Source organism: Gymnogyps californianus, chromosome 9 (genome assembly GCF_018139145.2).
Source record: "Gymnogyps californianus isolate 813 chromosome 9, ASM1813914v2, whole genome shotgun sequence".
Taxonomy (NCBI): domain Eukaryota; kingdom Metazoa; phylum Chordata; class Aves; order Accipitriformes; family Cathartidae; genus Gymnogyps; species Gymnogyps californianus.
Genome location: NC_059479.1, coordinates 8,039,897 through 8,064,928, shown reverse-complemented (window position 1 = coordinate 8,064,928; position 25,032 = coordinate 8,039,897). Strand labels below are relative to the sequence as shown.

At 41.7% G+C, this 25,032-nt stretch overlaps 1 protein-coding gene across 1 annotated transcript in view; it reads right to left on the bottom strand.

Moving 5' to 3' along the window:
* FGF13 (fibroblast growth factor 13) overlaps positions 1 to 10,347 on the bottom strand; it is a 117,017-nt gene extending 106,670 nt beyond the window's left edge. Inside the window, exon 1 of the mRNA XM_050901692.1 lies at positions 10,182 to 10,347. Coding sequence (XP_050757649.1) covers positions 10,182 to 10,347 — 166 coding nt within the window. The remainder of the gene's footprint in view (positions 1 to 10,181) is intronic.
* Positions 10,348 to 25,032: the final 14,685 nt, after the last annotated feature.

Below are 25,032 nucleotides of genomic sequence, written 5' to 3'. Positions count from 1 at the left end.
TTTACACTCAGTCACTACGCTATACACCGGTGCTCTTCTGACTTCTCTATGCCAAGGGCCACACAAAACAAATTAAAATCTGGCTTAATGATGCTGGCACAAATCCAAAGAGTGGCCATTAGATTTTTATTCTGTTGTGAGAGCTGAATTTGACCAGATAGTGTAGAATAGTGAGAACTAACACAGCTGCACCAATAACCTCTGTAGAAGGGACTGTTGTGTAATGTGGAAATGTCAAGCGTGAAAGACAGCTGGTACCAAAAGACTTGTTGTGTAGTAAGTTGTATATATTCTTCATTTTTTTTCTTGCTAAATTAACATGCAAGAATTATTTAACACACTTGAAAACTGTGGCATACAGCTTCAGATCAGGAGTATCCAAGATGCCTGAGAAAGGATTTCTCCTTGTTTCCAAAATGCACCATCATTTTCTTTACAGCAGGAGTTCAAGGAACATTGTGTCACTTGAAGAGGATGTACAGCCATGTGCTGGATACACCTCTGCAGGTCGGAACCTTTGCAGGTTTATGTCCCTTGTAATCTTTAGGGTTTAACCTACCTCTCTGTAATCTCAGTCTTTCAGAAAAAAAAGATCTGTCTCAGTGTTTTCAAACACATGGCAGAAGGAAACAAACATCCACACTGGGATCAAAACCCAGCAATCACCTGTTCAGTCTTCCTGAACACCATTGCTTGACAGTACACCTTTCTGTCCTGGAGGACAAGAGCTGGCTTAAAAGAAGATGTGCAAATATTTTGCACTGTCCTACAAAAGCTGGGTTTTTTTTAAGCATGTAAGCAAAATCAAAGAACTTGTACACAGCAGGAAAACCCTGTAGATAGATACCAGTAGGCAAAAAACTGAATATAAAACAGTCTGAGCACTGACTTTTTCCCAAATACTCAGATACTACTGAAAAAGCATTCAATAATTTTACGTAAGTGTTCTAGGAAAACTCTGGCCTTTTGCAATCTTTGGACCTCTGTTGTGCTCACTGAGGTCTGGGTAAAGCTTCTTCAGTTTCTTTAGCTTTACAGGTCAGGACAGTTAAAAAGAGAACAAAAATAGAGACAAAAGTACTATCAACAAAAGTTAATTGCTTATGCAATCATAAAAGAACACTAACTCACATTACTGCATAGCGTGCTCACCACATACTTGAAATAAAATGCACTGTTGTGAAAATTCTTCAGCTTTGTTCTGAAAGCATCCACAGCTCTGCCAGAGCAGTATCCCGAACAAGCAGAAGCATGAGAGAAAAACACAGAGTTGAGGGAGCACATGGAGACCAGATGAGTTCGAAGTAAGACTGAGTTATTCTTCTTTTCCAGATAATCCTAGAGGTAAGGAGTCTGCTAGACTTTCTGATTAACCTTGCCGTTTGTTGCGGCTTCACTTTTGTGCACTCAGAGGTATCAGCTGCTGAAGGCCCAAACTGCTGATGGAATGAAGAGCAGAAACCCCTGAGTTAGACATGGGCTGAGCTAACCCTGGAACTGGAAACTATAGACATGCTGCAGCATAACACTGTGAGTTACTCCAGCTAATTATCCCTGAGATAACTAACACCATTGCATAGTGCTACACTGGCTGCATAGATGTGGGACGGTAGCTAGGGGATCTCTGCAGTATGCTCTGCTGCACCATGTAGACATGCCTAAATACTTTTGTAAGTGACTGCCTTGGGAAAGGAAACAACTTTCCAGTGATAGCTAAAAAGTTTAACAATTCCTTGTATCCAGAGTTGCCCTAACCTAGAACAGCATGAAAAATTTGGCGTGCTCTCTACCCAAAGGCCAGTATTTAAATACTATAAACGTTACCACTGATAAAGGGTCATGCAATAATTATGACGGGCCATGTAGCTGAATAAGGTACAAAGAAAAACCTTCATTATTAATAAAGACCTACATCTTCTTATTTAAAATGAGGACAGATTGAAGAGTGAAGTCTGATGCTTTCTCAGGAGAGTCATGGAATGAAAAAGTAGCAAGACAAAGGCCTTCCTCCATAGAAGGAGCACTCTTTGAAGCTCTCAAAGCGTCTTTCACAGATGAGATGAGAAAAGAATATCAGTGTGACTCATTTGGTCTAAATGTCCTACTTCAGATATGCTAAGTAGCAGATACTGTCTCCATAGCGAATATTTATTCTGAGATGACAGCAAAATAGCAAAAGGCATTGATAAAAAATTTGCCTCGAAGAGTACACAGGTAAGGTAAGAGATAAGAGTTCTCTTTAGGTTGCCATGACCTGTTCAGTGGTGAGGCCAGCTCCAGCTTGAGAATTAAAACCCATTGTCTTGAAATAAAAGTGCTAAAACTGCTCCTAATGCCATTATTTACTTAAACTTCTCCGATGCAAATTTGGCTAACAATTACACAATTCACAATTACAGCTGCACCTTTGAATTCTTCCACCAGGAAAACCCAGTTCAACAAACACTTAATTTCCAATTTGTTACTTGTGGCCTGGTGAGACGGTAGATAAAAGTACTGTGAGGACTCTTAGTGCCTCTCCTGGTATATCTATTACCTATAGACTTGGGACCACCCACTTGATGACCCCATGAGGACAGTCACCCAGAAAGGCAAGTCTGCATATGCTGGAAAATCAGCACTGACTAGAAGGTTGAAATCTGACCACGCTTTACAGAGGTCAGGAAACATCTGGGCACTAAAGAAAGTGTCTAGCAGAAAAAAAGAACACAGTCCAAAAGGGACTAGGGATTCACTAACAGGTGTACACACAAAGGTACTTTATAACTGCAGGTTTAATCAAAGGACATAGTCTGCAGGAACTATGACTTAAATAACAGCTCCCCTGAAGAGTGCTGGGTAAGAAGCGACTGCAGGGTGAGCATTGGTCCATCAATGCCAGACATAAGCTGACTTCTCCCTCTGTAAGCTGCTGGCCTGGGCAGCAGCCTGGAAAGAGGAGTGGCACTGTTAAGTTTGAAATTTTTCTTCTATCAGAAAGAGGGTGTCTGGGCTACCTTTATTCTTTATATTTTATCTTCATTTCCTCCAGCCACATCACTCTAAAGATTTGAGTCTGACAAACAGACTAAGGTGTGCACACTATTTCCTGGACTGAGAGGTGTGTGCACACAGTGAGACGGATCTTCCAGCTGTAATCCTTATTTTTCTGGTAGGTAGGAATAACCCGGCAAGTGTATTAGTTAAAAGGAATTAGCAAAGCAAATCAATAGGATGCAGGAATCATGGCTGCGTGTAACACTGATCTCCAAGCTTCTCAGGAGCTAAGTAAAGCCCTAAGGAAAGCTCTTGCACTATGTCCTGTGAGGGACAGGTATATGTGAATTCAGGAACAAAAGACATTTGCAAGCCATTTGAAATGCTACATTCAGTGACTTTTCTTCAAAACCTCAAATGCCTTCCTCAATACACACTTTGTAATCATTGTAGTACCTGCTGATAGAAAAGTTTTATCAACAATTAGATGCCTTCTGCTCAGGATTTTAAACAGTGAATCACCACCTTACTCTTTAAATCATGTCCATCCACCTTAAAAAGAGATGGTTTTTTATAAGGTAGCACACAGCTGGATGTGCAAACACCAAGCATAGAACCAAGTACTTGGTGAAAAGTAAATAAGGTGCAGAAAATTAAAGAAGTAGTAGAGGATAACAGTTTAGGGTAAAGCTGAAATAGGAGCCTAATAACCTGTCGCTATTCATGCATTACTTGCTAACACTGGCTGCTCCTGTCCCTCACCATGCCACCCCACTCCTCCTGCCACGGCTGGCACTGGGCTCACCTAGTACTGAGCCACTCCTTACCTCACATGGTGAGAAAAGAAGGCGTTTGGTAGCGGAGCTTGCCGAAGCACGGGTCAACGCACAAGCACGTGGTGGGAGGTGAGAGGAAGGGAAGGCTGGAGGCAGCCAGCAGTTCAGCCGGCACAGGCTGCTGCAGAGTTGCTGCTGAAGAGAAGGACGAAAAACTCAGATTCTAAGTTAAAGTCCATGGAAAAATGTTGAATTCCCAACTCTGCTATATTTCCGCATGGCTAGAAGTGTCACACCCCAGAATTTTCCAAAGATAATAGTTAAGTCCCTAGTGCTCAGCTGATTCAGTAGGCAGTGTTATTGTTACCGATGCTGATGAGATGCTCAAATAGTTTTGAGAATCAAGTCCTTCACTTCCCTCTTTATAATAGGAAACATTAAATTTCCCTACTGCACAGGAGTGCTATGATGACATGCATGTTCAATCATGAATCATTATGGCAATAAGGACCATATAAACTCCTAAAGGAGGAAGAAAAGAAGAAATCAAATTAAACTCTATGAGGGGGTTCTGATCTCATTTACAGACAAGTAAATATCGAGTAAATCTTGGATTTCAGTGGAATTACTCTGGATTTGCACTGTCTGAGCCTGAACCCGAGCCAGGCCCAGACTGCGTTCAGGTAAGCTCATTAAATACATCCCAACCCGTTTGACTCTGCTAGGAGCACTCACATGTTTAAAGTTAATCGTGTGCTTAAAGGCTTTGGAGGATCAGGGCAAGAGGGCTCAGCCACTTACAGGACTGAGCTATTCTGCTTTATGTACTAAGCATCTGAAGAAAATAAGAGTGCAATTGTCACCACTGCCTCCCAATGCCCTGAAATAGAAGGTTATCATTTAATCACTCAAGTCAAAGTCGATTTCTCTTTGGGGGGAAAAAGCCATTATAACAGTGGCAGCTTCAGACCTTTGGCTTTTGTGGTCTGTGTCACTCCCTTTAGATCATCCTTCACTACAGATATGGTCCCATAGCTGCAGCAACTCCATGTGTATCCAGACAGGCAGGATTTAGAGCTTACTTTCATTTAGCGTTGGACAAGGCTCAGGCATTGCTCATTGCTCTTTCTTGCCAGTGCCAGGACTCTGGAGCAGGGCAAGGTGAAACCTTCACGTTCCCCACAGGAGGACCTGAGAGGTGCGGGCAAAAGCAGAGTCAAGAACAAGGTTTTGCTGAGGAAAAGGGTGATGATGAGAGCACTGAGGGCTGCAGGGCCCAACACCAGGCAATAGCAGACTGCCTGCCCTCCTTCTTCCCTCCCTGGGATGAACTGCTCCAGGCCAGACAGCTTAGCTGCAGCAGGTAAGGGTTAAATACTCCTGTTGGCAAGAGGCTTGGCAAATGAGATACCAATTCTTCACTTTTCACCTCCACTGAAAGCAGAAGACATGATGAAAAACATCATGGAAGATTACAAAATGTGATTAATTAGTATCAAGGGACCATAACCCTAATAAAGTTTCTAAATAGGATCATATAACCTAGTAGGAGCCCCTATTCAATGAACTAGTGAGTTCCTTTCATGCGGCTCTTGGTCCGTATTAAATCTGAGGCTGAATGCACCCACAGTGCAGATGCTGAACCTCCTCGCTGGTGTCTCACAGCCAAGTGTGCTGGGTCTGAACATCTCAGACACGACTGGCACAGGCGGCTGTACCTATGTTTCACATGGCTCATCTCTATTATTCCCCACTGGAATACAAAGTCTTTTTCAGTTCTGAACAATATGTAAAGTTTAAAAACCTCTCACAGTTCTCCATGATTTCAAATACAGGTTCTCCTCCCCCTTCTTCTCTGTTTTTCTCCTCTAAAATGCAGAAATGCACATGCATTAACATAATTAAATGAGGGAGCTGGGCTAACAGGACTGATTTGGTCTAGAAGAAAAGTGTATAATTAGGGTGCCAAGTAACAGTACTATCAGTGGTGACATGATGCTTGGAGCACCAAAGGCACATTCAGTATGACAACATAAAGGCTCTGAATTTCTGCTGGTGACAAAACCATGTGTGCACATGGAGTAGGTGGAAGAGCCAGCCTCCCACATAATGTGCTTCAATGTCCTACCTTTTCCTCGCCCCCGGGACTGGCTCTGCCAGTCATCCCATTGCTAGAGATGAAGATAACAAGCCATTGTCAAGGGCAACCGCAAAGCTGCTTGTTTCACATTAGCATCCTTAACATTTTCTATCTAATCAGGTTTCCTGTTGGTTGAAGAAAGCTGCCTTTCCTCATTACCAGCTGCTATCCCAGATTTCCCTCTCCCCATCCCCAATATATATTTTGCTCGTCTGCTTTTCTGTGTAAAAAGGTTATGTATGCCTGGAGGGAGACTAAATGTTACCAAAAAAAAAAAAAAAAAAAAGGGCAAAAAAATCCCACATGAACACAGAACTGTGGGCAAGAGGCCAAGACTCTTGATTATGTGACTGTGACTAACCAATGGGTGTTTTTAAAAAACACTTCTCTCATTATATTCCCTCCTCTGGATGTAATAATACAACTCAAATTAGTTTTCCAGGAGAAGACTTCTTTTTATGTAACCATGTTTTATACAGATAGCAGCAGCTTATGTTTAAACTATTTAAGAGAACAAATAGCTGCAAAACGTACTTCAGATGGCCCTTCTCCTGCTAGCAGTGTATTCCTGGCTTGAGGGAAGCTACAAAAACACCCAGTATTTTGCTGCTGCTTGGATGTAATTGTAAACAATGCACAATGCCCACAGGACCTAGCATCCAGGTAAGGATGTCAGGTCCGCTTGTTTTATTGCATTTGAGAGATCCACAACATTGTAAACTGTAGAATGACTTTGACAAAACAAAGCTGGAATGATGCAGAATAAAGCAGCAGTTCATCTTTTAACTTAGTCCAAAGTTTCCCATAGCATTAGGAAAGGCAGCATCCTATCGGAACTGCGATCCAGACTGACAGACATCACCCTGCTGGCACCGGACCCAAACAGAAATTTCCACATTTTGGGAAGATAATATTGTTGTGATTTCCTATTGTTCTCCTCCTTCCTTCCACATCTACCACTTAAAAAAAGACTGTCCTTGCTATAGTTACTGGACCAAGGACCTTCTATGTGTCCTCCAGGTTGATATCAAATGTACTGGCCCTGGACCTATTCTGCTAAGGTGTGTTTGAGGCATATGGTTGCTGTGAAAAATGATGACATTGCAAGCAGGCAGGTAGGGTGTCAGGAAAAGAACAAGAAACCAAGACAGATTAATTTAGGAAACATGGATCTAATTTTCCATTCCTTCTCTTGCTTTTAGAAATGGGCCTGAGATATGAGAAATGATGGGCCACCTGGTTCAGACACCGGGGTGAGGTGGTATTTAAGTCTTTCGGCAAATAGTAGAACATCCCCCAAACACTTCTACAAAAAGCCAGGAAAATCTTTTACCTGGTATCATCACACATGCCTAGGGGGTTCAAATCCTGAAGTGATAAATGAGGCTCCCCAAGCATTAACCCTGTATAAAAGTGGTTAAAAAGTGCAGAGTAGAAATCCATCATCTAAATGAAATAGTTAGGCAAAGAGTTGCAAAGTTAGAAACATGCAGGATTTACTATGTGTTCCCATGTCATTACTCAGCAGATAAAAAAGGTACATTTTTATACTCTGCAGAGTCTTTCAAGTCTGCAATTTTCCATAAAACTTCCATTATGACATTTTACTCAGAGAGCTTTCCTAATAGCTTCTTAGTTGCCATACTTTCCAGTACCTTCAAAAATGTGTAAATTATGCTACAGTAACAAGTTTAAACATTTATTTCCATTCATCCTCACAGCACAATTGAGCTGTTAACTGCTGGGTTCACACTAGAAGGTATTCAGGTAGGCTTTGTTTCAGCCACTCCACTAACTTCAACGGACTGCTTTAGTGTTTGCACTGAAAGCACAGTTCAGATCATTTCATACTCAAAATTTTTCAAGCTTGCCAACAAACCACTGAGGATGACACACATCAGTCTTTCAGCGGGTCTAACACCATTGCCAGGCAATTCACAGATTTTGAAGAAAAAGACCAATGCAGTCCAGGGCAATTTAAGCTGCAACAGAGGCTAAAAGGACTCCTAAACATATATTTTCCCTCTCATGCTAGAGGCAACATCTTTCACAGAAACACATATAGAAATCATGCAACAATAAAAATTGATACCCCTATGAATTCCCATCAACTCAGATGGCTGTGGGACAAGTCAATATGGCCATAGCTTCTTGTGCCCTGTCTAGTAATGCAAAATTCCTGGAAGAGAGGACGAGGGATAAAAAGGGGAAGGGGAAGAGACATTCATCCCTGTATACTGCAGTAAAAGATGAAAAGCTTTCCTCTTAGAACTAAACATTTTCAGTAAGAATGATTAACAATACCATATGTCACGGAGGAAGGAGTAACACAGCTGTTGTTGGAGAGAGACAGTATGTAGATTTATGGAGAATCTAAGAAGAGCAACTGTTGGCTTCCAGGCGACAATACGGCAGAACTGATGCTCCCCAGGTCTTCACTCAGAGCCTGCACCTTGCAAGCTTCTCCCAGCAGATCCCGAATTCCTCAACATGGAACCAAACCATGCCCCCAGGAGACTCACACTCTGGAGATAAAAGGCCCAGCATACCTCCGCTTCCCTTGTTCCTCTTGAACATGTCATTAGTGTGTAAATTGTTGATGTATTCACTGACAACGATCAGACTTAGCTAAGAGCTAGTTCCCAGCAGGAATCCAGCTCCCAGTATAAGTTCCACTGAAATGACCATCAGCTTCTGCTGGAGTTACACAGGAGCACAAGGAAAAATTGAAATACAGCATGTGAGTCAATGATGCCAAGTTTAGGGCCCTTCTTTTTATGGCTCACATGGAATCTTTCTTTTCACCAAATATCACTTGCCGAGGATGCTGAGCACCTCTAGTAGCTCAGCTGTCATCATCTTCCTAGAGGAGCTTGACATGAACAGTTCTGGGCTCATAATTTACTCATGAACAACACAAACCCTGACAGATATTAGGAAATTCACTACATTTGCTAATCCAGAAGAGTGCTATGGGATTCACCTTTCCTTCATGTTTATTGAGTTCAGAATTATGAAATCACAACTCCTATCGAGTCAGTCCCAGAACTGAGAGAAGAATTAGACTTCGTGGTTTCAAAACCCAATTTTAATATTCAGTTATATCATCACTGAAACAAAAAACCTCTCCCCACACCTTACACCAGTGTTTATGTCAGACTTCATAATTCTGGTGAGATGAGAAAGAAATGCTGTTTTAATAAAATACTTAAAAAGACACAGATCTCCCAGAAGTGGTGCAAGGAACATTCATGCTAAATTTGGGGTATGTAACAGGAGAAAGCAATTGACTGAAATATTTTGGGCTAATAGTGACAGCTCAGCAACTGATGCCCATCATTACAGAGAGAATAATACAAGTGATTTGTGAGGAAGGACTCCAACCTGCTCACTTTGCCATTCCTGCAGACTCAATTGTGGCAGAATCCAGCCCTGAATATTTCATCTTAAAATAAATCTACCAGCAGTAGCATTATTTGTCTTGGCAGATACTGGAGCTTATGCAAAAAGTAGAAGGCTTACCATGTGGAATATGAGGCAGTAATGCAACACACGTATGGAACAATAAGAGAAAATATTAAAAAATATAATTTAAAATAGCTTAATCTTATGTACACTAGACAAACAAGTTAAAGATACAGATACCTCATTAGTAATTTCATATTAGTAAACACAGCATTAGAAGACACCATACCTTTGCTTTATCTGAAAAGGAAAACATTCTACTTATTTTTTTCTGCTCTGCATGCATTTCATTTTCCAAAACGCAACCAGGCGTGCATTACATACAAACTTCATCCTGCTTCACTGACGTACAGCTGTCATGAGCATTCTCTAGCGCTATGCAGAAGCCTTATGGAGTGAAAGGTGTTGGGGACAAGCCGAATCTGAGTCTAAGTGCCATATTTTCAGCAGAGTGCAGCTTCAGAAATGTTACTGGAAAGAACCAACTAGGAATTGATGCCGTTTAAGTAGCAAGCAACTTTTGGCAGCCAAAAAAAGGGCAGTGTGTAATGATGAGAGCTGAAACAAACTTTATTTAAGAAAAAGCAGCGTCACTTTACTTCTTGTCTAGAATGATACCGTACATGGCTTACATTATAGTGTCCCGTGGTAGCCGAATCAGACACTAACAGGCAAGCAAAGGGGGACATGGAGCGCATCACGCTTCCTGCATCAGTTGCACTACACTGACACAGGCTGGAAAACACACAGCACACTCTAGGGACATACATGGAAAAATAAAAATAATAGAAACAAACAGAACATGGATCCATAGTGCCACAAACCTTCGGGCTCTGTGTTCTCTTTGAGGTGCACTTGCTTCAGTGGGCAGCAGAAGATTTCGTGACACTTAGCACGAAAAGGGGACTCTTTTTTCTTTAATTCCGCAGATTGGATCGAATCTTGCCGTAACATAATGTACTCCTGTGTGCCAGGGGGAGCGTCATCCATAACTGTGGTCACCACATAACAAAATGAACTCAAGTTAGAGCTTGAGGAAAGCAATCTAGAGAATTAAATCAACTACATAATGTCAGGGTGGGGGAAAGAAAGGAGGGGAAGAAATGTTTATAGGAAGGAAAATAAAATTTAAAAAGTGTAAAGTATCTTAGTCATGGTGGTAGAAGGGTGGGGAAAACATTTACTTTTATAAACAACGCTTCTCATAAACATCAACACTTTATATTGTTTCATGCAGCTTTAATAAATAGTAGAATAACACCCTGCTCCAAAAAGCAACAAGGTTCTCTCCTATGTCTTTGCTTTATTCTCCTATATCACCTATATCGATTCTGCATGCAGATTAAGGAAAAAAGCAAATAAAGCATGCTTTTATTGCCTAGCCATAGGCAATCTCTACGTTAACATCAGGGAGTAATCATTCCACATCTGCAGGTAATGCAACATCAGTGTATCTATTCCCCCAAATAAAAAGACCATGCCTTTATCAGGGTACGCAATTATAAACAGTTCCTTAGAGCAAGGATGATAATCCAAAGACATTTGACTTGATCCTCATTTCCAATGGATAGAAGAGTAGATGTACAAAAGGAAAGCACATTAATCCTTTTGATGGTTTTCTTGTAAAACAGCAAGTCATTTTTTAAAGTTGATCTTATAAATCAATACTGCCATTAATAATATAAACGATATGCAGTCTGAAATGTTTTCTGAATGGGGTCAGACTATTAAATGGTAAACAGATAAAATATACAGCACACAGAAAGCTCCAGCTACCTCAAAGTATTACATTACCAGAAAGCATTGAAACACTTTTCCACTATCTAAAAAATGAAGCCTTAATAATGGAGATAGTGAGATTCCTCAGCTTACAGCTTTAAGGCACAGATCATCTCTCAAGACCAAAAATTAAACGCTTTTTCAAAAGACAGTCTCTAACCACTACCAGTTATTTATAGTGTGATGCAGAGATATAAAACCACAGCCAAAACCAAGCTGAGATTCTCCAACCCTATGGCAAAAAAAAAAAAAGGAAAAAAAAAAAAAGATTTCCAAGGATTAGGAAAGTAAAATTTCAACAATCAGGAAAGTAACTATTAATAGGCTAGTCTAAAACTACAGATGCACCAGCACTATGTAAGTTTATGCAGTTCTAGAAGTGTTGGCCGTTAATTCAAACAATTTAACTGTTTCTAAATATCTAGCAATGTATAATCATTTTAAAAAACTGTCAGATTTAAACATAGATTCCCTCAAACAAATATTATTCTCTTGCATTTTCATGCACTTGATTTTTTTTCTCTCCTATCAAGAATGGCACTAGTAAGAGTCATATCTAGGTGATAAATAAGTGATTCAACTGGATAGTCTTTCTTTTCACAGTGCAAAGTCACCTTCTTTCAAGACCTCATTAATCCGCAGGAGACACTTTGCACCTTGGCTGTTGTTGCTTCATTAGACTACACACAGCGTCAGTAACACATGCTAATAATCCATATAAAGTGTCATTAAAAGAGGATGCATGAGCTAATAGGAAAGCACAAGTGGTTCAAAAAAGAACAGCGGGTCAATGGAGCACAAGGTCTGGGTTGCCATATAATTGGTCCCTTAACAATACTAGTTTTACTTTGGCTTGTTTGAAGGGTATGCACGTGTTCATGAAACATACTGACAACCCTGAGACAGAAGGGCAATTGCTGGGAGTAATTACTAAGAGTCAACACACAAGATAAGCCAAAGACTAACAAGCCCTGATGGGTCACTCCTCCAAAAAGACACCACGCAGAAGCTGCTGTTGCAGGCATCCACGTAAAGCCACCAGCGAGCTGTGAGCAGTGCCACTGACGTCAACGGCGCGGGAGCCCTACGGCACGTCCCTCTGACATTTACAGGGATAAAGGATAGCGTGCGCCGTGAAACACGAATAGCCAGCAGAGGAGTGAAATGCACACGTACCTTCTGCCAGCAAGCTGGCTGATACGCAGCAGAGCATGTCCCGCTGTCAAAAACTCAGCTTTGGGCAAAAGGCATGTCCCTGGGCTGACCCTCTGAGAGGCAGAGTCCTTCCTGAGAAGTCTTGTTCGACTACGGGAGCTCAGAGAATTACCCACAAGGTTCAATGCTGTGTGGTGCTGAACTGCCACTTTAGTGAAAAAAAGCAGACATCAGGCTAGTAGCTGCTAAACAGGGTCTGCAGGGGAGAAGGAGCTACTGGTGATTACCCAGAGGTATGGCGTAAGGCCCTATTCTTGTAGCCACAAGAGCTGTTTGGCACTGGGCTATGATTTCTCAGCTTCTGTAAGATCAGAGGGCTCATGCAGCATCTGCAAACCAACTCCACAGACTGATTCCGTTCACCAAGTGTTGGCAAATAGCTGCTTGTCATCATTAGGTAGGTCCACCCCTATCTCAGGCAAGCTCACTAAGACAGGTGGAGAAGATACAACTGGTCCTTTACCAGTCACCTACACGCTCATATCACCACCTACACACAGATTTATTTAAATGTGAATAAGCCACAAAGAGAACCACACCTTCAGTAAGTGAAGAACGTGCTGAAATCAACAAAAGCACATTGGTTACTAGAATCCAGGACAGCAGGTGTAAATGAGTCTTGGTTTTGAGGACCATCATAGCACCGACATCTGGAGCAAAACCTAGGAACCACAGCTCTAATAAAGCCTTAATGCTGGAATGATGTATGGATAACTTAATTGATGTCAGTATTCTGAAGGGAACAGCTAAAACCTTTTCTTAACATGATGAATAGCCTCAAGTCAGGCTGAGAATTTATTACAAAACCAGGAACACCCCCTGACCCCAATGCCTCCTTTTCCCTGCTATGATGACAGCCAGACACCCTCATGGAGCCATTGAAATCACAGCTACAGGACCTCAATTATGGGTCCCAAGAACCAATCCACAGGGAAGTTTCAACAACACAGAATCTAATGTAAAAACTTTAAAAAATCTGACGATGTCCATTTTTGATGACTAAAAATAATCAGTGCACGACCATGAAAGGATCATTATTAAACAACTGTGAACAAGCACTTTGGAAAAGGGAGAAATATCACCAGGAATCTGCTATGATTTTGCTGATAGGATAAAAACCACACTTATGAAAGAATCACACATGCACCAGAGTAGGAGAGAAATGGTAAATTTTAGGGAATTAACAAAAATCCAAAGCAGTATTTACATACTGTGCTATGTGGAGCAGAGGACATTGTTTTTACTCAATTGTTCCCTCCATTACAGATGCTGCTAACTACAGGACCTAGGATATGCTTACACTCCTCTGTGTAATGCACAGATACATGAGCTAGCTTTAAATCAGCTAATTTGGGTGGTAATCACAAGCCAGCACCAAGCTCAACAAGGGCAGCAGAAGACCCATAAGAAGCCTGGCAGATGCCCAGCTTCACTCCATCACGTGGATGCTGTTCTCAAGAGCGGTTAGAAGAAACCTTCATTGAGGCACGTCTACATTTCCTTGGCCACCTTCCTGAAGGCAGATGCATAGTCATCCTGCCAGCCTCCAATATTCAGCTATGCCTCTGTTGTTATACTTCAGCAGCTGCTCACCCTAATGTACTCCCCATCCTCATGGGTAAAACACCTCAGTCGTCTACATTTCTATCTTCCCATGAGTAAAACAGGGACAAGACTTCGTATGTCATGGATACAGGTCATTAAGATACTAGTAAAGAACTTGTATATTCTCGGTTGGAAGATGATAAATAAATACTTTGTAGCTTTAAAAAAAAAATTAAAATAAAATCTCTTTTCTTCCCCCACCCACCCCTCATAATTTGGTGGAGACCAAAACCACAGCAACTGTGTATACATGAGAGGAATTGCTTAGCAGTTTAGCATAAAATAGCTGCAGTAACTATTATGTTTCCAACATCAAAAACATTCAACTTGCTAAATATCACCCTGTAGCATATTCCTTAGTTTTAAAAAAATAATAATAATTACAATAATAAAAACTTACTGTCAACAAGCCAATAGGAAAACAATTCCTTCTTCCTATAAGCCTTACTGAGAGAGAGGAAAGTGATCTTTAGGATGACTGCTGGCACCAGGATGTTTTTCAAAATAAATTCAAACATGTTTACTTTATATAAACACGCTAGCTAAACACTTTGCTGGTTTGTGTCTTTCTTTTATGCCCAACTGCATTTCAGTCCCATCTAGAATTGCCAGAAACCATAACATCAACCCTGTCCATAGGCCTTGGCTTGGGTTCCAACTGAATAATCTTTGATATAATGCAGAGTTTAATAAAGCTGTAAGGAAGCATCTCTTTTTCCTCCCTGGTTTTACATGGAGAGGCTCCAGCTCTGCTAGCTAAAGGCTGTAGCAACCATAGGGTAAATATGCATTAATATCCAGGCAAAAGAAATCCTCATGTTCCTGTTAGACTGTTGTTCTTGTATATATGACACAACTTAAGACAAAAATTTTATACTTCCATGGATCCATTCCCTCCTTGAATGACCTTTCAGGTCATTACCTGAAACATGAATTTCAGTCTTCCTCCTTTAGTTCCCTTACTTTTCTTAGTCTGGTTAGTTTTACATGCTGTAAGCCCCAGGATACTTATACTTGCAATAAATTAGTTTTTCTGGCATTTTGGAAAGACTAAAGTCATAGCTTTACACTAGATCTTCAAGCTATGAAGAGCATTAGAGTGCCTCTTAAATCATGCATCCACAAAGTGAAGAAAATCCCCTCTCTTTGGCACAAGGGAGCAAGTTGTAAAAAAAAAAAACAAAAAAACATTCCCCCAATATAACTCTTTTTTGAAAAATAAGAGCAGCAGCACATGCCTCACCACTGTAGCCTGCCAGGCTGTGCTGTGAAACAAAACAGCGATGCTCACTGAGCACCTCCTTCATCCTCTGCCTCCTCCACCCACAGAAAGGAAAGAAAGGTCACGAGCGAAGTTACCCAGGCCCCTGAGGCTGTTTAGAGTTATGTAGGAAATGTTTTTTCCTTTTAGGGAAAACATTAGGATATCGAGTTGCTTTCATCTCCTTATAGGAACAAATCTAAAAAAACCTCTCCAAAATAACTTGCTTCAAGTGATTGCTGGCAGGACAGGGAATGGGTAGGAAATGGGATATTTTTCTGTAATAACATTTTCCCAGTTGAAGCAGCTGATGAAAAGCTCTCAGGTATACATGCAATAACAATTTGCTTTGCTTCTTTTCATTACCGCTTTGTTTTGTCCCTAACTTATTCCAGTTGAAGGTGTGATTTTTGTTAGCCACCTGAACAACATAATGAACTCAGGGCACAAAAATACTTACAAGCTAATTAAAAAATAAAATAAAATTCTATTCTGGGGTTGTGATACACTAAAAACCTCTTAACGGCAATACAGTCTATCTATACCATTTCCCTATCCAGCTTTGCCAAAATCTCAATGAATTATTCTTACCAAACAGCCCTGGCACTTCCATATCACCCAGAAACCTTACTTTCAGCTTTCATCTGTGTGCTCACAACTTTGAAGTCTGGTTGACTCTGACTTGCAGTTTTCACAATGAAGACAGATATCACAGGAAACACAAGCAGCCAAATTCTCTAATTTTTATTCACAACAAGCCATTTCTGGAGTCCCTCCTTTTGCCCCACTTCTTTCTCCCCAGTACACCGCCAAAACCAGGCACCACGCTAGAAATGCACCAGCTCATTCAAAGTTAAGAAACAAAACAGCAAAAATACCTTGTGGAAGACACAACTTTTATCTTGAGTTTCTTTAGATGATATTTCAAAATTAAAACTGCTCAAAATGAACTCTTGTTACATCTGGAGGCTGCGCTGGACGGGGTCCGTGATGGATGACAGCCTGCCAGCGACACAGCGGCACAACTCGCTCACTCCTCTTACTGGGAAGCAGTGCCTGGTCTTTTGTTCTCAAACCAATACTATAAATTTCCTCTATGGCAACTATTTCTCTGTGCTTATTTTTGAACTGATATTAAAAGGACAGTTTTATGGCGTGCATGAATAGAGCATAAATTTTGAGATGGGCAATAGTTGTCTCTAAGAGCTCAGATACTTACAGTCTTGCGGAAGCAAATTCCTTACCCAACAGAGGGCTTTTACTACTTGAACTAATGATTTTCCAAACTGCTGACCTAAATTAGATTGCAGTTGATTATTAGGAGTTGAGGCTTTTGGGATGCAACAGTATATGGTCTAAGAGCTCTTTTCTCTGTCTGGTGGGAGAGGGAGGATAAACTCCTATTTATGGCATAAATGTCACAGGAATATTTAAAATTCACCATTGATGTCCAAGTAATAATCCTCATGGTAAAGCCAACAACCCAGCTCCTGCTGTGATTGCCATGTAAGGCAGAGATTCCCAAACACTTATATAGGCAGCAGCAGCCTGGACCTCAGCATTTACCCGGCCCCTGGGGAAGGTTCCCCATCCCACATCGAATAAAGGTTTTGTTTGTTGTATCGGGTTTTGTTACCCCAGCAGCAGCTGCAGCCAACCACACTAGCTGGAATCTCATCCAAACAGCCCCAAACTGCTGCAGTCACAGCAGAGGCTGCAGCACAAGCACCCCCAAAGATTTCTGCCAAATCCTAATCTTACTTGGGGGCCTCATTCCTAGATGGAAATGAAGCAGTGAACAGAAATCCCCTCTGCAAAAGGCTGCGGGATGAGATGGAGTGCCACGGTCCTACTCCTAGGGCTTGGTCAAGCAAGTGCAAAGCAGAACGTCCAATCTGGCTCATCAAGTGCGACACCTTCCCCCTCAATAACGTAGGAACAAATTCCACTTAAGTCTGTTCCAGTTCATCCACAGGTGGATTCCTCCTCTCCAAGACAGCACTCCTCCCTGCTTTAGATGGATCGTTTGTAGTTATTGCACGGTCCCTTCCTATATACTCAATAAAATCCTTATTAGAGAACCAGGAACAAAGTGAGCCAAAATGATGCAGTTAAAACCTGCTTTAGGCAAAACAGTTCATTCTGAATTACTTCTTAAGGTTTGCATAACTCTGCATTCACCCTCCCAATGAAAGAATTTCACTGATGATTTTAGATAGTGTTTTTATTTTCTGATTTGAAACTGCTTTCCATTGTGCAATATCTTCATTTTTAAAATAAGCAACTATTGTCTTGCAATCAAAATCCAAAGCCTGCAGCCCTTTTGAACACGTTTCTTTCAGTATGTGTAGGAATTTCTAAACTTTTTGATCTGCTGAAAAATTCTGAAATATGCTCTCTTTGGGTCAACCACACAGAATCATTTTTTCAGATCTTCCAAAAATATTTGCACAGAACACTCCCCCTTGACCTAAAAGAGTAATTGGATTAACTGCTAGCAGTAATAGGCTGTTATCCTCTAAAACGACTAGCCAAGATAAGGCTGCATTTAGATCCTTGTGCATAATAAAGACAATGACATCCAACATCAAATATTTGTTGATAAATTCTGCTAAGACTGCATCTCCTCTTTCCCCTGTGGAAAGGGCACTAACATTTCTGCACATAGCCTTCTTTCCTAGCTATTCCAAGTACCCATCTACTACCAAACAGCCTTTGATTAACTCTAATCTGGCCACTATACAGTGATGCTGCTGCCTGTAACTGCGATCTTGCTGTGCCCACATGGAAGAGCGTGGTTTGGGAGAACTGCAGTTTCCTCTCCAGATGCTGCTAGGCAGTGCTGTCAGCCTTCTGCATCTGACCTGTGATAAAGAGAAGATCCACGCTCCTGCTCATCAAGGGCTAACAACATCCACAATTTAGTCTCCATTGTGCAGACTCACTGCCTTTCCCTTCCCAGTCACCAGGATCTGTGGTTTTGCTATGCAAGACGTGTGCCCACTCTTATTTAGCTCTGCAGCTCAGTTCACCACTTTACTGTGCTTGCCACTGAATGAATAAATATTGCTTCCCTGCCTCCTCTGAGTGGCTTTCTGCTTTTCCCATCTGCTAAAATAAACGCAAGCTGGCTGCTTTCCAAACAGGTGGGTTGCTCCATGCACCACAGCAGACAAGATAGTAATTTACAGTGTACTATTCATTTTTCTGGAGTGTGCGTATCAAGAGCAACAGGCACACAGACCAGCGTACGGCAGAGCTGTAAGCACACCAGAGTGTTATCGGGGACACTTCATGGAGAAGTAGGGGCTGGCTCAAGGGAGGATACCAAAACGGCAGGACCTGCTTGGCCAGCTTCAGAAGATAACCCATTCAAACTGCACAGCCGCCAAAAGATTTTGTATCTTCGGATCAAGTTCTGGCTGCCACCTAACGCACCAGCACGCAGCTTGTGGACCAACCATTCCTTTTTCTGCTCCAAAGACGCAAGGAAGGGAGCCTTGTGGATGACAGGAGGAGATGGAAGGCAACCCTGGATGGAAACAAGAGCTTGGTCACACCCCTCACTCACCCCTGTCTACCACAAAACCCACTCTGACCAGCTCAATGCAGAGAATAACTCGGAGTCACACAATGCACAACAGTGAACTTATGTTTCCCTCCATTGAGAAAGTTTGGGAGAAAAAGCAAGGAATGTCACTGTTTCTAAGAGAATATCCTTGCAGTGAGGTGAAAATCAGGCAAGCAGAGGAGGAGGTGGCAAGAGAACTGCTAGAAAGGTCCAGAGATGAGTGGGAAGCTAATAGTTTTTGAGACAGCTTTGGAGAGCTATAGTCCACTACTCATGAAATATTAGAATGCTCTTGTGCAACTAACTTTAATAAGAATTTAATTATTAATCTAGCCCTGTTTGGAGCTAGGAGAATAGTTTCAAATGACACAAGAAGTCAAGAGAAGTGGGAATGCCTGCAGCTTTTTTCTTCCGATTTACAGAGCATCTATTGACAACAGCGGGGCTACAAAAGGAGACATAAACTTCCCTAGCGTTGGGAAGAAAAACAAAAACACAAAGAAAGAACTAATAGAAATCAGAATCATCTTGGAAGAGCAAAACAAGGAATAGTAGCCTGCAAAAGGCAACAAAATCATCAAATAAGAGACTGCATCCTTCCTGGAAATCTTAAAGAAGGATCAGCCATACCTCTTTGGAACAGGAGATGAGCAACAGTACAATAGACTGACTCTGTTTCAGAGACTCTCCACTGCTGCAGCTCTTGGGCATTTCGCTTGGAAGAAGGGGACAAGAACAGAAGCACCATTCATGAAAGGACAGGTGACACCTCCCAATTATTTGCCTCATTTACTGGGGATTAACAAAAGGAAGGAGGCAAGAAATGGAGTGCTTTAAAATTCAAACTCATTACAGAAAGAGCTGTTCTGAGAAATGGCCTCAGAGGAAATCTTTGAAAGCAAAGCACAGAAAACTAATCAGCAGGAGCAAAAAACCTCAGTGTGCCATGGAGAGGTGCGCAGTGTGTTACCACGGCCCTGGGAAGCAGCAGACCCCTGTACGCTGCTCTGGTTTGGCAGCGCTGCCCAAATAGGGCTCTGACCAGAGCTATGTACACAGCTGCTGAATGAACAGCAGAAAAATCCTTTCAGAAAAGAAAAGAAAAAAAAAAAAGTAGTTTAACCTGAAATTAACATTCCTCTTCATTTTAAGGGTGGAAGTTATTTTCAACAGGTTAAAGATTAAGCTTATACAAATTGGGTCTCTGTACATACAAACACACACATACACAAAACATTTCATTTTTAGAACAGTCAAATTAAAGGCCGCAACATTTTCTCATATTCTTTTCTTGGACTAAAGCTTTAGTTAAATTCACCTCCATCCACAAGTGATTTCTACAACCCCCAAAATTTTTCCAGCAAGTTCTAGCACCCTGAAAAATACTATTCAACTGTAGTCTCAATGGAGTCATTCACACGACCAAGAGAAACCTCTGCCTACACTGTCATTTCTATTTACCAGTGTATTACCTACTGCAGAAACCACTACTGGAACAGCTTTCCCCAGCCAGCAACTCTCAAACAACCAGGTTGCCAACACTGTGACTGAATAATGCACCTCAAATAATTTGACAATTAGCCAGCTTTTTTTTTTTCCCCCCATCTGGCCTGCAAAGTGTTAAGTCATTATATCCACTTGAACAGCATATCGATTGAGAACGATGCGCAACAATACTCACAATACTGCATTTCCCCCTCCTTTTCCTGAAATAAAAGGACCACATTTCGGAAGCCTTCACTTAACACAAGTTTAGCAATTGTACTTGAAAATATTTTTTTCCCCTCTCTACATTTATCTAAATCCTTTCGGACATCACATAAATCCATGTGCAATTATGCTATCACTGTTACACAGTGTAGCTACAATGTACTTGCTGCATATACACAGAGGGGTTTCGCTTTTCACTGTTAATCAATTTAATCAGCACTGAACCAAATTAGCAGAAGATTAAACTACCTGTTTTCCTGTTACTGTCCACCTTAATGATCATGCTTGTAGAGTCCAGCTACATGTTCTGTATATTGAGCTCATTCTCAACTACCCAACAACTTTCTTCTGTACAGTATTGTGGTACTTCCACATAGTGGGCAGCACATCCGCTATGTACTAGCGGCCTAACTGCACCAGAATTACAATAATTTTCATAAAGCATGACTTTAAATTTTATATTATTACTTTATGTTTAAAGTAGCACCTTTCAATTCTTTGAGACAGCTGCTAGACCATATGAAAGACAAGGCGAGAGAGGTGATCAGCGCTGGGTCACAGACAGCAGGAAGGATTTCGCTACCTTGCTGTGAACAGCGAATGTGCAGCGACTTGGCTAACGACACCGACCTGACAGATCAGGGAGCATGCGGGGAGGAGTTTCACTGCCCATTTATTCCAGCTTGAACAGACAGAAGCTCACAGCAGAAATTGGAACTAACTTCACCTCAGCAAGCATGAAGCTACCAGCTCCTCCCTCTCCAAGTGGACTCTGCAGGGAGATGTCTTGGCAGCCCTCTTCTTCTCCCTGCTCTGTGGGTGGACAATGGATGAGCAGGACCTTCTTGGCTCCCCAAGACAGAGAAGCCCACCTACTGCACGTATGCACAGCCTGGTGGTGGTATCGAGACAGGCTGCATAAGCACAACATTACAAGATTTTCCTGTTTCTCCCGCTGTTTTAAGCTGCCTTCACTCAGATAGGAGCACCGACGCCGCACAGCCACTCAATTCACCGAGCAGGTGTGTAAGCAGTGAGGGAAGATAAACCAAGAAAGCTGCCACTGGTGTAGCTTAGAGTACATTCACAATGACGTCCATGTGCCCCCGGCGCGTTGAGATGGCTGTGTACACAACCTGGAACACGAAAGTACTGGCACTCTACAGTACAGCCCGATCCAAAAGGAATTTCAATACTATGTGTTTGCGAACTAGCAAAAAAGAGTTAAAAACCTAAGAGATACTGTGCTTAAGCCAAACTGTAAATAACTCAGATGAGCGACTCTGGCTTAGCAGATTGCTGGTCTGCTCAAAACAGTCCAGCCAAGGCCAACATATCTTGCAGTTGTTCATGACTGAGTGACATGTTGTCACCAATGGGAAGGGCATAGTGACAAGGTCGCAGAAAAGAAATAAATTTTAAATCTTTTACAAACCAGCACACATTTCTACACAACTTAGCAGAAAATTCAGATGTTGCTACAGGTGATCTCCATGCCGGGGTGGCTGTCACTCCCTGAGCTTGCAGAGCTACCATCCACTGCCAGCCGTGGGAGACGGCTCTGCAGCAGGAACTTCTACAGTGCACATAAACATGCACTCATAAATGCTCAAGATGCAATACACTATTTGGAATTAACTTTTCCAGAAATCAAAAGGCAAAATGATCAAATAAGGCTGTTCTGTTAAAGCAGAAATAACAGTGGCGTTTATTGCCTTTATATATTTTTTACACTACATTGCATAATATGCTCACATTGGTGTTCAGCACTGTAAATGACATAAAAAATAACCCAAGGCAGCAAGCACAGCAGAGCTATGAGAAAAAAAACATCACATTTCACATTCCAGTGCATGAAGTGAATACTGCAGTCCTCTAGCTTATAACAGTACATCGAAGTTAGCAAAGACAATTACTTTCTTAGAAAAAAGATATTGTTTCAATACTGAGCTATAAACTAGCTTCTAGTGTTTAGGATGTAGTAAGTGGTCTTTATTTTAGTAGAAGAAGCAGCCACTCTCTTCACACTACGTAAGGACATTGCGTATTGCAGATTGAAGTTGGGGAGCTGCCTCTGGGGATACCACAATCACTTTTTGTACTGCTTTGAAACCATCCATATTAGAGATAAGTCACTATTTCGTGTCATTATCGTATTTATGCCTACTGGGCCTTTACATAGCTCAAAATAAATTAAAACATTTATTCTGGAAGTTGGTTCAAAAACTTTAAACACGGAAAGGACTTTTTGTTGCTGTAAATGTCTGGAACTTGTGGATTCATACCAGCTCCAGTTAAACAGAAAAAAAATCAAGAAAAGCTTCAGAGCAATTTGCAGTAGCTGAGTATTTGGCCCATACAACTGGCAAAACAAGTGCTCAAGTATGTAGGTCCTGCAAACACTCATTGCTGAGCGTTGTGCTGCTTTGGACAGTTCAATTTTGCAAACCGTGTGCTCAGCAGTATTTGCACAGTTCCTAATCACCAGTGGTAGGAGTCTTTCTATTGCTCCTTGCCCTGTATGCCACATCAGCACTTACAGTATTTTTAATATTAGCCCCCACGACTCCACTTGCATCTTAAGTGACTGCTGGAGAACACAAAAGAAATTTTTAACAGGTTCTCATAGAATTCATTTAAGAAATGAGGTCTTTGCAGGTTGAAAACAAATCTAAGTTTCCTTTTACTTTTAAATCTACTAATCCGTAACTTCCATGTTACCAATGTACTCTGCTCCTGAACAGAAATCCTAAAGAGATTTTTGCAAAACTTTATTAGCATTTTAGTCTGCCTTTACCTATTCATTTCACACCAGATACACAATTGAAATGGGCTAACGTGCTCACTGTTGCATGTGCCAGCTTGCCACCACACTACGGAGAAAGGGATAAAGGCTGCAGATAAGAGACATGCTATCCCACCCCCCCACACCCCTGTCTGCAACAGGTCCTACCTCTCACTGCCTTGGTCTTTTGGGATCAAACCCACATGAAGCCCTCTCTGGAAGGAAGAACACAGTGACTTTGAGCTGCTTCTCCTTGTCCTGAGCTGTCATGCAGATGTGGGATTGAAGTTGTCCTGGGTGCCTGTGGATCTCCAGGCTGCTAAACACAATGATCAGAGATGACTCACTGTCACTCTCACATACATTAAATGGTTCTGTCAATTTTCTGACTTGAATTATTGCTGTAATTGTTGTGTCTCACAGCTGAGGAGCTGACACTAGGGCTGACTCAACCACCGGAGAGCTCCGCAGCCGTGCTGGGTCACGCTGCTCGTGACGCTGGGGCTCAGACCTTGCCCTTACCCATCAGAAGTCATTCTCTCCCACCAGGTAAGACAACGAAAGAGAGCTTCCCTTGGCCATATCTGACAGATCTGCATTGAAGTTTCTCTCCAGGAATGCTTTGCATATCATACATTAATAGAGTCTGACTAACAGCTTTAGCTTCACATCATGTCTAGACAAAGTGTCCCACTGTGGGCAGTTGCCTGGAAGGGCACTTGAAATAGCTGTGGGTGAACAAAACAGAAACTGTGCGGAGAGCTGACACATTGTATGTTCACTGCATCTCATTTATTTATTCTCAGAAAAGTGAAAATAATGGGAATCTGGCTGAAGTTTTGGGCAGAAAGAGGCCAAAGCCCCAATATTCATTCCTTTCAGTAGATGTCCATCACCCAACCACCTAGAACAAAGGAAATAGCCAGAAGACAAGAAGTGATTAGAAGTTCCACAGAAGCTTTTTGAGAGTAAAAATGTAAACAGGCACAAGTTGCATAAACAAGATGTTTAACCAAGTGCTCTCCAGTGTTGAATTGCTCTCCTGAGCCAGCTCTCCCTTGAGCCCAGGGGTACTCAGCAGTGTCCAGCTACACCCTGGCTGCACTCTGACAATACAACTTTTACCCAAGCATTAACCAAAACTCCTTAGCACCGCATGCTCCGTGCAGGAAAGGGACTGTCAACACACAGCATAAAAGCACCACAGTTGCAAAGTCACAGTAAACTGATGCTGGAAACAAAGAACGGATGGTGAAGTATTTATAGCCCACTAGAGAGTCTCTACCACTTCTCAGCAACCACAGGAGTTTGCTTGCCCTTGCCACGTTTCTTGTTAGGTGAACACTGCATCTAGATATAAAATTGCATCACTGCTTTCCTTTATTTAAATGATCTATTTAAATCAAATGCATTTAACTCCCTTTCAGCACCTTTTATTATCCTCTAACATGCTGTGGCATGATTACAGCTTTAAATATTTACTTGACATTATCTTGCATCTGGCAAATGTATTCTGATACTCCCAAGTAAGTCCCATGCAGGATTAAGTTATCCACTGGTCTTTGCACAGTTGCAATGGATCCCATTTATTTTACCACTGCAATTCTCTCTGAATTAGGCCTGCAAAGTCTAAGGAGTTTTCCAATGATTATGTTATGACAGACGAGATTTGCAGAAACCAGACTAATTTCTAAGTTTCTATAGAAGTTAAGTCTTTTTTCCTCCATTAGGATTTCTCAGTTTCCACGC